Consider the following 12,790-nt stretch of genomic DNA (forward strand, 5'->3'; position numbering starts at 1 on the left):
ATTAAAACTCCAGGACAACAGAGGGGAATACAAAGTATGGGATGCATATTTGATAATTTATATCATATAAAATATGTAATTTATATATCGTTTAAAATCATGGGGGGAGAGGGGGAGGGGGGAGCTGGCTCATTTGCATTTAAAGGAACAGGCACTCAAAACAGGTCACTCTGTGGAGGGCTGTTTTATACAGGGTAAAAAGGGTGCTGTTTGAAATGATCCTTGTGGTATTTTGACCAAAGTATGTTACAGACATTTCATTAAGACCCCAAGGAACCATATCAACTTGTGGTAAAATGGGCATACAATGTCCCCTTTAATGCCAATAAAGCAGATTTCTCAGAGCTCAGAATTTATTTGGAATAATAAATCCCCCCAAACATCCTGTTCTTTTTTTCCAGAGGCCAAAGCTATCACAGGGGAATCAGCTAATATCCATAGCAAAGTAGTTTGGAAAACACAACTAGATAATTTTGGTTCTAGTCTAATTTTTTCAATTGTCTTGATCATCTGTACTCCTGACACCCCCCATACCTATAGAACACTTTTCATACAAAGATAACCCAGGACCTGAAAATCACTTGAGGATCTTTGTACAGTTTGAGAGAAACATTTGGCCCCTATCAGCACCGATAGACAAAACGATTCTCGACTCCATCAACTATGAGTGATTTCTTACTTCCCTACTGGTCGAGTTGTGTACATTGTACATCACAAGTCTGACGCTCACTATTCAATACGTTACATACAATTTACGACATGTACAAAGTTTTTACAATTGACTTTTTGAGCAGACTAAACAAACTAACCAGTGTTGAGCATCTTTGTGCTAAGCTGAGCTGATCTAACAAATGGCAGTCTGTAGTTTCATATTTCTTATTCCTCGAGCAGAACTATTCTCCTTTAGGTGACCCATATATGGGCACCACCTCAAGTGGGATTGAGCTGCAAATATAAAATGGTGATTTAAGAAGATGTGTCCGGATCTCCTCCTCCTCGTTCAAGTATTACACATCTGGTCAATCTTCTTTAATAAACTAAATATATTTCATTCTTGTGTTGCCTTCACGGACTGGATCATCCTTCAGCAATCACAGACTTCACTGACTCTGATGGGTACAGGTACCATCTATAAAAACTCATACTGTATGTACAGTAAGTGAAGGATTTTTTCTTAAAACAAAAATAATCATCTGTATGGGAATTCAAATATCTGCCATTCCTAATTATACCTCTTATAGTGATCCTTGTGTATTTAAGCCGCTTCATCTTGTCTAAACTTGACATTTTTACTAAACTATCACACATGATACCCTCAACGACCCTCAGTGTCTTCATTATAATATAATTCATTGAAGACAAAGCAGAGGGATCCATAATCCCACAAAGTGCCATATTCAAAAAGACTTTGTCAGTAACTCATAACAACACTTTTGTCTTGAACAAGTATTTAAAACAATGTACTGTACATACACTATACTGAGCATATACTGTATATATGAATACAGCATATATACACATACTGCATAGAAAAAGAGGTATACAATTCTGACACTGTACCATTACTGTATCTGGTCCAGTCCGGGTGCAGCACAGTAGTTAAGTAATGGGAAATACTGCATGTGTCATTCACCTGTATTATGGTTTGATGTCATACCACCTTAAATGGTGCTCTCCTTGTCTGCGTCCTCTTTGTCTTTGGCGATGCTGATGTTGGCGTGTCCGTTGACCTGTCCGTTCGCCTCTAGTCCGTTTTCTTTAGCCTGATTCCTCAACGCTAACTTCTTCTGTCGCTTGACAATTTGGAGGTAGAGACCCACCCACAGCACGTTGGACAGGAAGTAGAATCCATTTATCAAGCCCATGTATGTCACCCTGGGGGAGAAGGATGTTGGAGCAGGTGAGGTGAAACAGTTTCAATGTCACTTCTCTTATTTGTTTTTTGTTTTTTTCTCGTTGCAATTCTCTACAAAACACTAATGTAGGAGCTGTTCACCTGTTTATTCAAAGTTCAATGAAGCCCGACTCAGTACAAAGAACCCCGGACTGAAGAATCAGTTGCCGTTATCGTGAACGTGCTGTTGTTGTGATCGTCAACAGTCGCCTGTCTATTAAAAGTTTATTCATATTGAACGGGTGTCAAATCGCACCAGATTTGAAGCTGCACTTTCTTGGGCCCTGAACAACACACATGGTTTTTGTGCATCTAAATTTACTTTCAATGTTCCATAAAATCCTCAACATTTTCATCACTCGTGTGTTTGTCAATATTTTACAAAATTTTATATTTAAATAGGTAACAATGAAAAAAAACTCAATCAGACTCCTGGTAGATGATAGAAGATATTGAGTTCCATAAGATGCATAAATGTAAATGTAACGAAAGTAATTTGACATTAACTTTTGGACACACTTTACAAATCTAAATATTAATACTAGGCTGGTCTAGCAAGAAAATAAAATATCATTAAATAAAAGGTTCATTGTACCTAAAAGCGTTAGCATCATAGATCCGACATGCTCCTCGACCTCCACACTGCTTGGTACCCCACTTCAAACAGGTTCGGTCGATGAGTGCTCCGAAATAAATAGGAGGAGGGATCCCACCTGGAAGGACACAGAGTCATGTGTGCTTACACTTGAACACATAGGATGAATATGATGTTTATCGCCTGGTATAAGTCTCATTTTTATTACAACACTTAGTCCTGTACTCACCCAGAGTTCTTACGATCAGTGTCTGCATTCCCAACGCCAAGGACTTCAGGTCTGGCTGTATGGATCTGGAACGTGTAGTGAAAGTCATATTAATGAGTGATGTCAATGTATGGCCCCTTTCACCTTTATTATAACTTAACTCCACATATGTTCGATGTCTAAATCCAACAACCTTGGACACTTGAATTCCCCATAGCCAGAGTGGCACTTCACCCACCGCTTACATCATATCACTCCACCAATGTTACACATCACTCATATTTCATGCATGTAAGGTGCGCCACATTATAGTTCCAAATATAAATTTAAGAGAAGAATTCAATATGTTTACTTTATATAATATATATAATGACCATTGATTAAATTATTTAAATTGGATAAATTGGGGAATCTTCAAAATAAATCTCCACAAAAATAAATAAATTGTATATTATTAATGGTTTTTTTTACCAGGTAATCAGACAGTAAAACTAAGCAGCCATGAAAACCACTGTTCTCTATTCACTTCATGAGTTTTGTGTCTCATCATCTAAAGTAGACTTAGATACATGACATACGTATAAAATGATGAATGTAAATAACAGGAGAAACATTAGCTCCTTCAGATTTAGAGTCTCTGACCTGAGCAGCACTATAAATCCTGGCGTTGCCCCACATGCAGAGATGAAGGATCCAATCACAGACAGAGCCATGTAGATTTTAAACATGCCGTCACAGTCACTGTTCCTGGGGCACTGGCCCAGCACTGCAGACATGTTCGCAGCTGATGTCCTCATGTCTTCGACGCAGCTACAGTTATGAAACATCTGAAGGACCAGAGAAAAGAGAGGAAATGTGAGTTGTTCTATGTTCATGAGTTAGTAATGATCCTGTGGCCTGAACTCCCACATCACCCACCAGAAAAAAAACTACTGGTGAGGCTTTAACAACATTAGAAACAGGTTATTCATTCCATTCCAACAGCCTTGGCCCTTTAGGAGCTGCTAGTAGAACTTAAGACTTATCATCACTTGCACACAGTTTGCTCAATTCAGTTTGTTATCTCTCCCAAGGAGGTTAACTCCTGTCTGTTAGTTAGTTTGTAAGCAGGATTACACAATAAAGGCCTGAACTGCTTACTATTTAACTTGGTGGAAGGATGAGGTTTGAGTCATGGAAGAACCCATTCAATTTTGTTGCAGATCAAGATCAGATGATTTTTTTCACTTCCTTTAACATCATGAGATTTTCTGTTTCAAAATTTGTTGTTGCATTCTCAGAGATTATTTAATGGATCTTGATGGAAAAAAATCAGTCATGTTTATGGGGCTGACATTTCAGAGTGTGCGCAATTTTCTCCAGATCTAGTGACTTTAAATCTGGCTTCACGAGGGGAATGTTGGTCATGTTGTTTTCTACATTTTCTAGAAACTAAGCGAATCAAATGTGGGCTTGTGACAAGAGACAGACACAGACATGAAGTATAATCATGCTCATGTCTGGTTACATTGCGTTCTGGACTTTGGAGCCAGTGTCGGTGCAGAAAATAGGATCTGTGATGTCTCTCTGCCCTTTTTCATTCTCTTTTCCTCTGTGATTACTCAGTGTCACTGAAAAATGGTCAGAGAATCATCACAGAACCACAATGATATCAAACTTATACGTCTTGTAAAAGGGATCTCTTGTCATTTCCATTTGGCAAGGTTGTTTGTTTTTCCTCTACCAGTTACACCACTTCTGTGAGGGTCTCACCATGTCCCTGCCAATGCCAGTGGAGGTCTGGCAGCCGGCCAGGCATGGCGAGGCATACGTCATGCCGTTGTAGGCACACACCGGGTCCCAGTGCTTCATCGAGCAGGAGCAGCCCACATTGCACTGCGACAGCAAAGCCTGATGGTTGTGTGACACCTGAGGAGCCCTGGTGCACACACAAACACAGACATGGATCAAATTAAACATACTGTTAAGAATCTTTATCACATTCATACAGCATTGAGAGATGGTTAGTGCTCTACTCACCCCTGATATGAGACGGTGAGACCAGCCACGTCTGCTTGTCCACAGTGCATGAAGACCTGCATGGAAAGCATACTGAAGGACACCACTGTGGTAGTAATGGACACCCTGGCTGCTCCGATGATGCCCAGCTTGAAGCGTTTCAGCACAAACCCTCCGGTGATAATGCCCAAGGCTACGGCCGGCAGGTTCAGGATACCTGGAGGGATCAACATGTTGGAATTACTTTAGCATAAAATTGTCCTACTGGTCATGTAATTTACACTGGGACCTTTGAAGGTATTTTAGCTTAGGTCCCAACTTTATTTGACAGATGAGCATCATCACAAAAGTTGAATAATTGCAACTAGATGTCTTTTAACACTATATAAATTATATAAGATGGATGTTTTTTTAATTTTCCGTGACAAGGTCGGTTTGGTGTTTGCATCTGAAGTGGCAGACGCTAGCTGCTTGTCTATGTTGTCTTATGTCGCTTTTACAATTTGTCATCATATATTTGTAGAGTACTTTGAATTGTTAAAATGTGTTATACAAATAAACTTTAAAACAAGCCTTTTACCAGCGATCCATTTCTCAGAACAGCATGTTCTCGCCATCATAACCACTTTTCTATTTTTGCATTAGTTTTATCCAACTATTTTGACAGTGCTCTGATGGTTTTTGGTTTATTATAAAGACATAAATCGTTTAATTAAGGATTTATTCAATCTTTTAACAACTCTTAAATTACCTTTAGCTCACTATTTGAATAAAAACTTTTTATTTGCTTTGATAATTAGATTTTTAGTTGCGCTCCACCACAATCTTTCCACATTACAACAGCAGAAGTACTACATGGAATCTAAATAATTCTGGTTGGTATATAGCTAAGATAAATGACTTCATGCAGGCTCATTAACAATGTTAAAATACCTTGTTCATGTGTCAGTAAGAAGCTCCAGTGAGATAACACTACATATAAGAGCTGTGTTGTCAAAGGATTTTTCATTCAAACCTGTTGAGCTGTTATTCCTGCTACTTTTCATAATCATGGGTAATTGAACGACAATGGATTTAAATCTATAAATGTTCAAACAACTAACAGTGTTTACTTGCCACGCAGGTAAACAGTCATAAAAAGTTAATCATAGCTCAAGTTGATACTTTACAGACACACTCACACACACAAAAGGAGAGTCCACAGTGGGCTACTGTGCTCACATTCCACGTTAGCTTTGTCTCTCACAACCACACTTCCCTTCAATAACATCATTGTTTCAGTCGCCTCTGGCTACAAAGTGCAGAGTTATGGCTCCGTACCTATGAGGAAAATGGCCCTGGAGGCGGATTGGCCGTAGATTTGCTCCAAGTACTTCGGCTTGAAGGTGATGAGGCCGATGAAGCCGTTGACGGCCACGAGGTGCGTGAGGATCATCAGTGTGAAGATGCTGTTCCTGAAGAGTCGTCTCAGAGACGGAATGAAATCTGATGAAGGACAAAGCACAGCGAAAGGTGATAGAAAAGTTTTACTAAGATGTACAATGGTTTCCTTACTATGACTGCGAGAGTAGAAATGTACAGTCAAACTAATTTAGTTAGACTTTGGTTTTTGCCTAAAACAAACCTGTTCACAAATGTTTTTAACTACTACTTTATTCCCGGCTATTTCCTCTAGAACTGGTTTGTCTTATTTTCATTTTATGATTCTGTAGAGCAGCCTTTGGTACCTTGAAAGGTGTCACATCAATCAAAATTCTTATTATTCTATATATTACAGCTGTATGTCTGTATGTTTGTATGGTAACACATTTATAAATACCTTTATCTATACATACTCAAATCATACATTTATATACATAGAAATCTACTATAGCCTAAAATAATAATAAATAAATAACTTGAATTTTCTAATTTAATTTAAGTGTGTTTGTTTGTCATAATTTACCTTTTTGCTGGAAAATAAACTCTTCAAATATTGTCATTGTAATATATTGAATAGTATGTTTGCCTTGGCTTTAGCAGCAGGTCCCACATTTTTCATATCGCAGTAAGTCCAGGTATCAGGGTTATTGGTCTGGGTTCAGGTTTTACTGGGCTTTACCTGGTTAATGATTCAATGCTTTTATTCCTAAACCTGTCAACATAGTGACACAATTCTCAGAAGTCTTAGAAATGGTTTATGCTCATTGTAGGTGAAGCCTTATTTGAAATAACATTCTTACATACTCGCTAAATTGTTGAAGGTAACTATAAATTAGATGTGGCAGGCTACACGTTACCTTTAGCCATCTCGTGGAACGTGACCGGCTTCTCTTTCTCGTCATGCTCCTGGTTTTCCTCTGCCAGGAAGTTCTCCTGCTCTGCCACTGTGGCCAGCTCTGTGCTCTTACTCTGACTCTCCTCCTGGCCCTGCTTGGGCAGAGACTTGGGCAGGAACCAGAATGGGATACTGGAGAGCAGCAGCACGGTGCCGGTCACTATGAAGCCCAGCCACCAGGCCCCCACCCAGCGGGAGTCCTTGTGGTTAATGGTGATGCTGTCTGTGAGAAGGAGAAGGGAGATGGCAGCAGCTTTTGAAGGAGGGTTGGAGCATTCAGGCCTCTTGATCAGTGACTGTCAGAAGCTCTAATGTGATGTCGTCCGGCTATGCAATCTTGTAACACCACATTAACACATACCTAAATCCACAGATCCAATGTCTACATAGATCTTGGCAAGGAAGGAGCCAAGCATGTACCCAAACATAGGTCCTAAGATTCCCACTGTGTGGATACAAGCTGGAACAATGGAGAAACAGAAAGGTTAAATATTCCTGTACTGTGACTTTAATGGAGCAGGAAGATAAAAGATCAGAGTGATATAAGATGGAGATGATGTAGCTAAGCTCCACAGCAGAGTATAAAGCAACAAAAGAAACTAACCCAAATAGAAAGGAGTGTTCTCCTCTCTGGAGAAATCATCCAGGTAGGACACACCCAGAGGCATGATGGGAGTCTCTCCAATCCCCCGCAGCATGTTTCCCAGGAAAATGTAGATCCACATGGACGAGCCAGCTGCCTTCTCACAAGCTAAGGGAGGTGGACTTAGAATGTGAACTGAAACCTCATGTAATGTTCAAAGTATTTATCTGTTTAAAGCAATGTTCATCCTCGGCTCACGTAAATGCATTGATTTGACATTATGACTACTGTTAGGGATGCTTAACAGACTGTTCACAGTGGCAGAGGTGTTGGACTTGTACCTGCTTTAGGCCCCAAATCAAGCGTCTCATCTGCGTCAGTCATGCTGTGGTTGGACAGACAGGGCAGGATGTTCTCGGTGCTGTTAATGTCTTTGCTGTGAGTCACACTTGTCTCGTATTTATACCTGGAAAACATGAAGGATTATTAAACAACTGTTCAGTTCAGTTCAGTAAACACACTATAAAACAGTTTTAACTGAATTGAAAGCATTTTGGGATTGTGCATACAGTAAACACTGTGCTCACATGCTACATATGCACATTGTTACTGAGTACATATTTGTGTCTTATCTTATCTGTTGGTTTAAGCTCTTTAAATGTGGGTGACAGTGCAGATCTTATAACTGGAGTTAAACTGGGGCAGGAAAGTAGCATGACCTTTGTCAAGCCACATGTAATGTATTGTCTTCATAGATTTAATATCTATGAAGACAATACATTAACCCTAACCCTAACCCTTCCTAATAACAACATTCATAATCCTAATTCAAGGCTGGATTATGAAAAAGGTGACTGGTGCAGGGCCTCTGACGTCCAGGGACCCCAAACGCCCCTGTGTGTAAATTTAATTAACTGCATGTTTGTCAAGGGATTATTTCACTAAAGCAGAATAACAACTAATGTGGGTCATGCATGATGTCTGACCCTGTCTTATTAAATCTGATTGTTGTGTCAACATCTAATTTTAGTTTCATGTTAACATGTTTGTTTGAATATAAATTGCATTAATGTGGGACAATTTAAATTACCACTGACACACAGAAACCACGAGAGGCGCAAACAGGCTCCCAAACAACTTAATCCTGCAGTGCAATTAAAACTATATTATATAATATTATATTTTGCAAAGGGTGCTTCAGTTTAATATAACAAACAAATAACTCATTATTGGATTCAGGCCATTGTGGTTCAATATTACTTTATTCCTGCCTTCACAGCAGCTCTGCCTCCAAGAGCTGGTGTCGCTACTATATTATTCTAACTGATGTGTATAACTACTGCAGGATATACCTTGATAAGTTGAATATTGAGAATGATAAGCAAACTGTGTTCTTACAATCCCTGGAAGAAGTGGGGCATGGCGATGAGGAAAGATCCAGCAGCCATGATCAGACATCCGATACCGATCAGCCGCGGACGATGGAGCTTCGCACCGAAGTAGCTCACAATGGCTATGACCAACAGGTTGCCTGGGAATGAGATGAATGAATAAATTAATTGTTGGCTGAACAAAGTGCTTTGACATTTTGGCAAATATGCTTTTTCGCACTTTCTTGCCGAGAGTTTGATGATTGAGCAGATGTGATTGTCATGTCTGTAGGTTAGATTTGTTACTGCAGTAACTACCAGTTAGCCGAGCTTAGCATGCTCAAATGCAACATATCCTGCCTACCACCACCTCTAAAGCTCACTAATTAATACATCATTTATTTTAGTTTGTTCAATCCATATAAAAACCAGAGCAGAGGACAACATGCTGTGGTTTTGCAGGAGTTATGAGACAGTCCCTCTCTTATTTCTCTATAACTTGAACAAACAGGATATTCAGTGTTAATTAGTGAGCTTGAGTAGCTTGATGTTTAGCTGCCATACAGACACAACAGTGGTATAGATCTAACTCGTGGCAAGAAAGCAAATAAGCTCATTTCCCGATAGATCAAATTATTCTTCTAGGAGGGAGATTTAGTGGCTCAATCTATGTCACAAATCTAGTTTTCATCCCCCAATATTTTCACTTTTTAGAAATATTTTATTCTACCAACACAATATCCCATATCTAACATTGCACATACCCATTTCAAAGCTGCCATCGATAACCCCGATGAGGGAGCTGGGGATGTCGAAGCGTCTCTCGATCTGAGTGATGGAGCTCTTCATGTAGGCTCCACAAAAGGCTTTGGCAAAATACACAGATGCCAGCGAGGCCAGGAAGAGCTGGAAAACACACAAGAAGTTGCTGGATGAACCTTTTCTCCAGTGAAACACGTTCAGAGGAAGCAGATTTGATAAGGATAAGTGAAAAGACTTATACTATATACTCAATATACTCAGAATAATTGTTAATACCTGTTGTAAAATGACTATCTTAAAAATAATCTCTCAGCTAAGGATTTTGAGTGAGAGGATTAAACTACCTTATTGCATTTACAAGAATCAAATCAGAAGATTCCTTTTCTAAACAAAGTCTCAAAGGTTGTAACTAATATTGTATTATCACACAGACGCTTCCCTTCCTTTGATTGATTCCTTGATTGACCTGCTTGTTGAAATTTCTTATTAGTTTCCTATTTGTCCTTTTCATTTGAACATGCAATTTTTGTAGAGTCATTAATGGAAGAAAGATTTTTTGCTCTATGGAGAGACACCGCTCTTTCAGTGTTTATTGTGTGGATCAAAACAACAACCATCGTCATGAATGGCCGAGGCCTTAGCCACTATATCACCGATTTTTGTCAATGTGACAAGTTAACAACAAATAAAAGGATTTATTTGAATTTGAATGTTCAGCTCAAACACCAGATCAATGTTGGCCTTCCATCGTGGATGTAAATAATCCATAGGTATCTTCCACTATCTGGCTTTACAATAGGCCACACAGACCTGGCTTCAACATTGATCTGATTTACATTACCCTAATTTACATTAGAATAAGCCTTTTTAAAGATAGAAACCATTAGCGTAATTAAAGAGTAATTACTCATTCACTAAACAGGGGCAATCATAGGCTAACGTGTTGCATCCTTTCTGTCTAAAAATCAAGAGTTTTCAGGCTCAAATCTTCTACAGTTATCTTAGTAAACTGCAAATGTTCATATGGAAATACAGCAACAGTCCGGACAATGGGGTTTAGAGAATGGTCTATTGACTAACAATGACTAAAAACATGAATTTCCAACACGTTGTTATTTAACAGCAGCTAAAAACATTTACATTAGTGACACGATTATATTTTGTGATGGACAAAGAAAGAGGGTTTTGGATCACATTGGACAAATACAATTACCAGGTATTTTTGTGGTTAATTTGCTTTACCAGTACAAATACTGCTTGCGTGCAGTTGTATCCTTGCCCCTAACCAAGTTAAAAATTGAAAGGGACTCACTCTGGGTTGTAGGTCATAGACTATTGTGTTATATTTAGATATGTGCCACTGCTTACCTAAGAGTTAAAGTTCCCAGAGTAAAGCGACATGGAAGGCTTTGTACTTTCATGAGGATGACTGGGAATTTTTTCCAAGAAATCAACATCATCAACAACTCTTAATAAAATAATTACAGAATGTCCCACTTCACTTGTATAATTAGTCGGATATTAGAAAGTGTGTAATAAACTGTCATCATACTGACAAAGAAGTCAATGATATGAATCCAGGTCAAAACAACCATTTCACTGTTATTTTTCCCCATTCACCAACTATCTGCCTTATCTCTTGTCACTTGTCAGACATTAACGTGCATTTTAGCGACTTTGCTGTATTAATGCTTTACTTTTTTTACTGCCCAATCAGGTGCAGCATTAGTAGGACACAGACAATAAAGAAATACCACACAGAGACAGGATGGAAATCAACACATTTGGCTTGGTTAGTTCTTTTGTCATTGCACGGTCTCAACACTGATTTGGACGACATATATGAAGCAGTGAGTGACCGTCCAAAAGGTTTCAACACAGGGAGAGGGTGACATTTCACCCACCTTGAGCTTGGAGCAGCAGGCCTCACGTGTTTTTTTGGACTCTACACTCATGATGCTGTTCTCGATAGATGCGAGGAGGCAGAAAACACAACACAGAGAGGCCTGCAGAAACAGACACAAGGAGATTAGGAGCAAACTCATTTCTATGCTGTGATAAATCGGGGAACTGGAAACACATAAAGACACAAATCTCAGTGTCACTAAATAAGTAACGTTTATTTGTACAGCACTTTTCAAAGACAAGAGTCACAAGTGCTTCACAGGGCCAAAGAATTTTTAAAAAGAGTTAAAACCATACTAATGTAGAAACAGAAAACAAACACACAAAACCACTAAAAAGAACAATACAGAGTCCATTAAAGTGCATAAAGAGACAGACCTGGTAAACATACCTCACTTGAATGCCTGTTTAAAGATGTTTTAATTGGTTGTATAAAGAGTGGAGTAGATTAATTAATTAATTAAGATGTGGTCCCTGGCCTGGATTTGTTGATTGCTGTCATACACACTTTAAGATGCTAAACAAATTAACTTTTGCAGTCGGTTTCCTGATCATAATACACACAATATACCAGTAATTTACACGTAATCAATCCATTTATATGACAATGTTTCCTTATTGAGTGTAAAACAAAAATGTGCAGATTTAAAAGGAATAAAAAGGAATAAAAAAGAAGGCAGTATTTACCTGAGCAGCAGCAGTGGTCCTGAGAGGGATGGGTGGGATGTGCTGAAGTAGCTGACGGCTTGTTGTACCTGGCAGGACTTTGTTCTCAAAGCGACAGTCTTATCACAAACAAACTACAACATCACCTGTAATCAGTAACCCGGCTACTTATGTGCACTTGATCATGTCAATAAAAAGTCCTGAAACCCCTAAAGCCACTGAGCACATAGGCACGCACAGCACTTTCACCCAAATACACACACACACACACACACACACACACACACACACACACACACACACACACACACACACACACACACACACACACACACACACACACACACACACACACACACACCCTGCACTGGTTGGCTAACGTCCAACAGGAGATGTGTGTCGGACCAGCACCGGAAGGCTCAGGAGGTTCACTGAACGCAAACGCACACGCAGACAATCATGACTCGCTTGCACTCGCACATCCTCCTCTGT

At 39.3% G+C, this 12,790-nt stretch overlaps 1 protein-coding gene across 1 annotated transcript; it reads right to left on the minus strand.

Annotated features, from left to right (window-relative positions):
• Nucleotides 1–207: 207 nt before the first annotated feature.
• Nucleotides 208–12,503, minus strand: LOC118101278 (solute carrier organic anion transporter family member 1C1-like). The gene is made up of 15 exons (XM_035146883.2): nucleotides 12,320–12,503; nucleotides 11,632–11,733; nucleotides 9,730–9,871; nucleotides 8,994–9,126; nucleotides 7,937–8,061; nucleotides 7,617–7,763; nucleotides 7,374–7,472; nucleotides 6,975–7,235; nucleotides 6,016–6,180; nucleotides 4,717–4,912; nucleotides 4,450–4,615; nucleotides 3,340–3,524; nucleotides 2,719–2,783; nucleotides 2,490–2,607; nucleotides 208–1,875 (listed from the first exon to the last, which is right to left on the minus strand). The coding sequence occupies exons 2-15, from the start codon at nucleotides 11,680–11,682 to the stop codon at nucleotides 1,662–1,664; spliced, it is 2,067 nt and encodes a 688-aa protein (XP_035002774.1). The 5' UTR covers nucleotides 11,683–11,733; nucleotides 12,320–12,503; the 3' UTR covers nucleotides 208–1,661.
• Between the last annotated feature and the right edge of the window lie 287 nt (nucleotides 12,504–12,790).

Source organism: Hippoglossus stenolepis, chromosome 22, assembly GCF_022539355.2.
Source record: "Hippoglossus stenolepis isolate QCI-W04-F060 chromosome 22, HSTE1.2, whole genome shotgun sequence".
NCBI classification, from domain to species: Eukaryota; Metazoa; Chordata; class Actinopteri; order Pleuronectiformes; family Pleuronectidae; genus Hippoglossus; species Hippoglossus stenolepis.

What these genes read in the sequence shown, in the direction of transcription:
- LOC118101278 (XM_035146883.2), bottom strand. Translation starts at nt 11,682, where the DNA reads ATGAGTGTAGAGTCCAAAAAAACACGTGAGGCCTGCTGCTCCAAGCTC. An exon ending in CCCCACTTCTTCCAGGGATT is followed by an intron (nt 8,062 to 8,993) that starts GTAAGAACACAG and finishes CATGTTTTCCAG; the next exon opens with GTATAAATACGAGACAAGTG. An exon ending in GAACACTCCTTTCTATTTGG is followed by an intron (nt 7,473 to 7,616) that starts GTTAGTTTCTTT and finishes CCATTGTTCCAG; the next exon opens with CTTGTATCCACACAGTGGGA.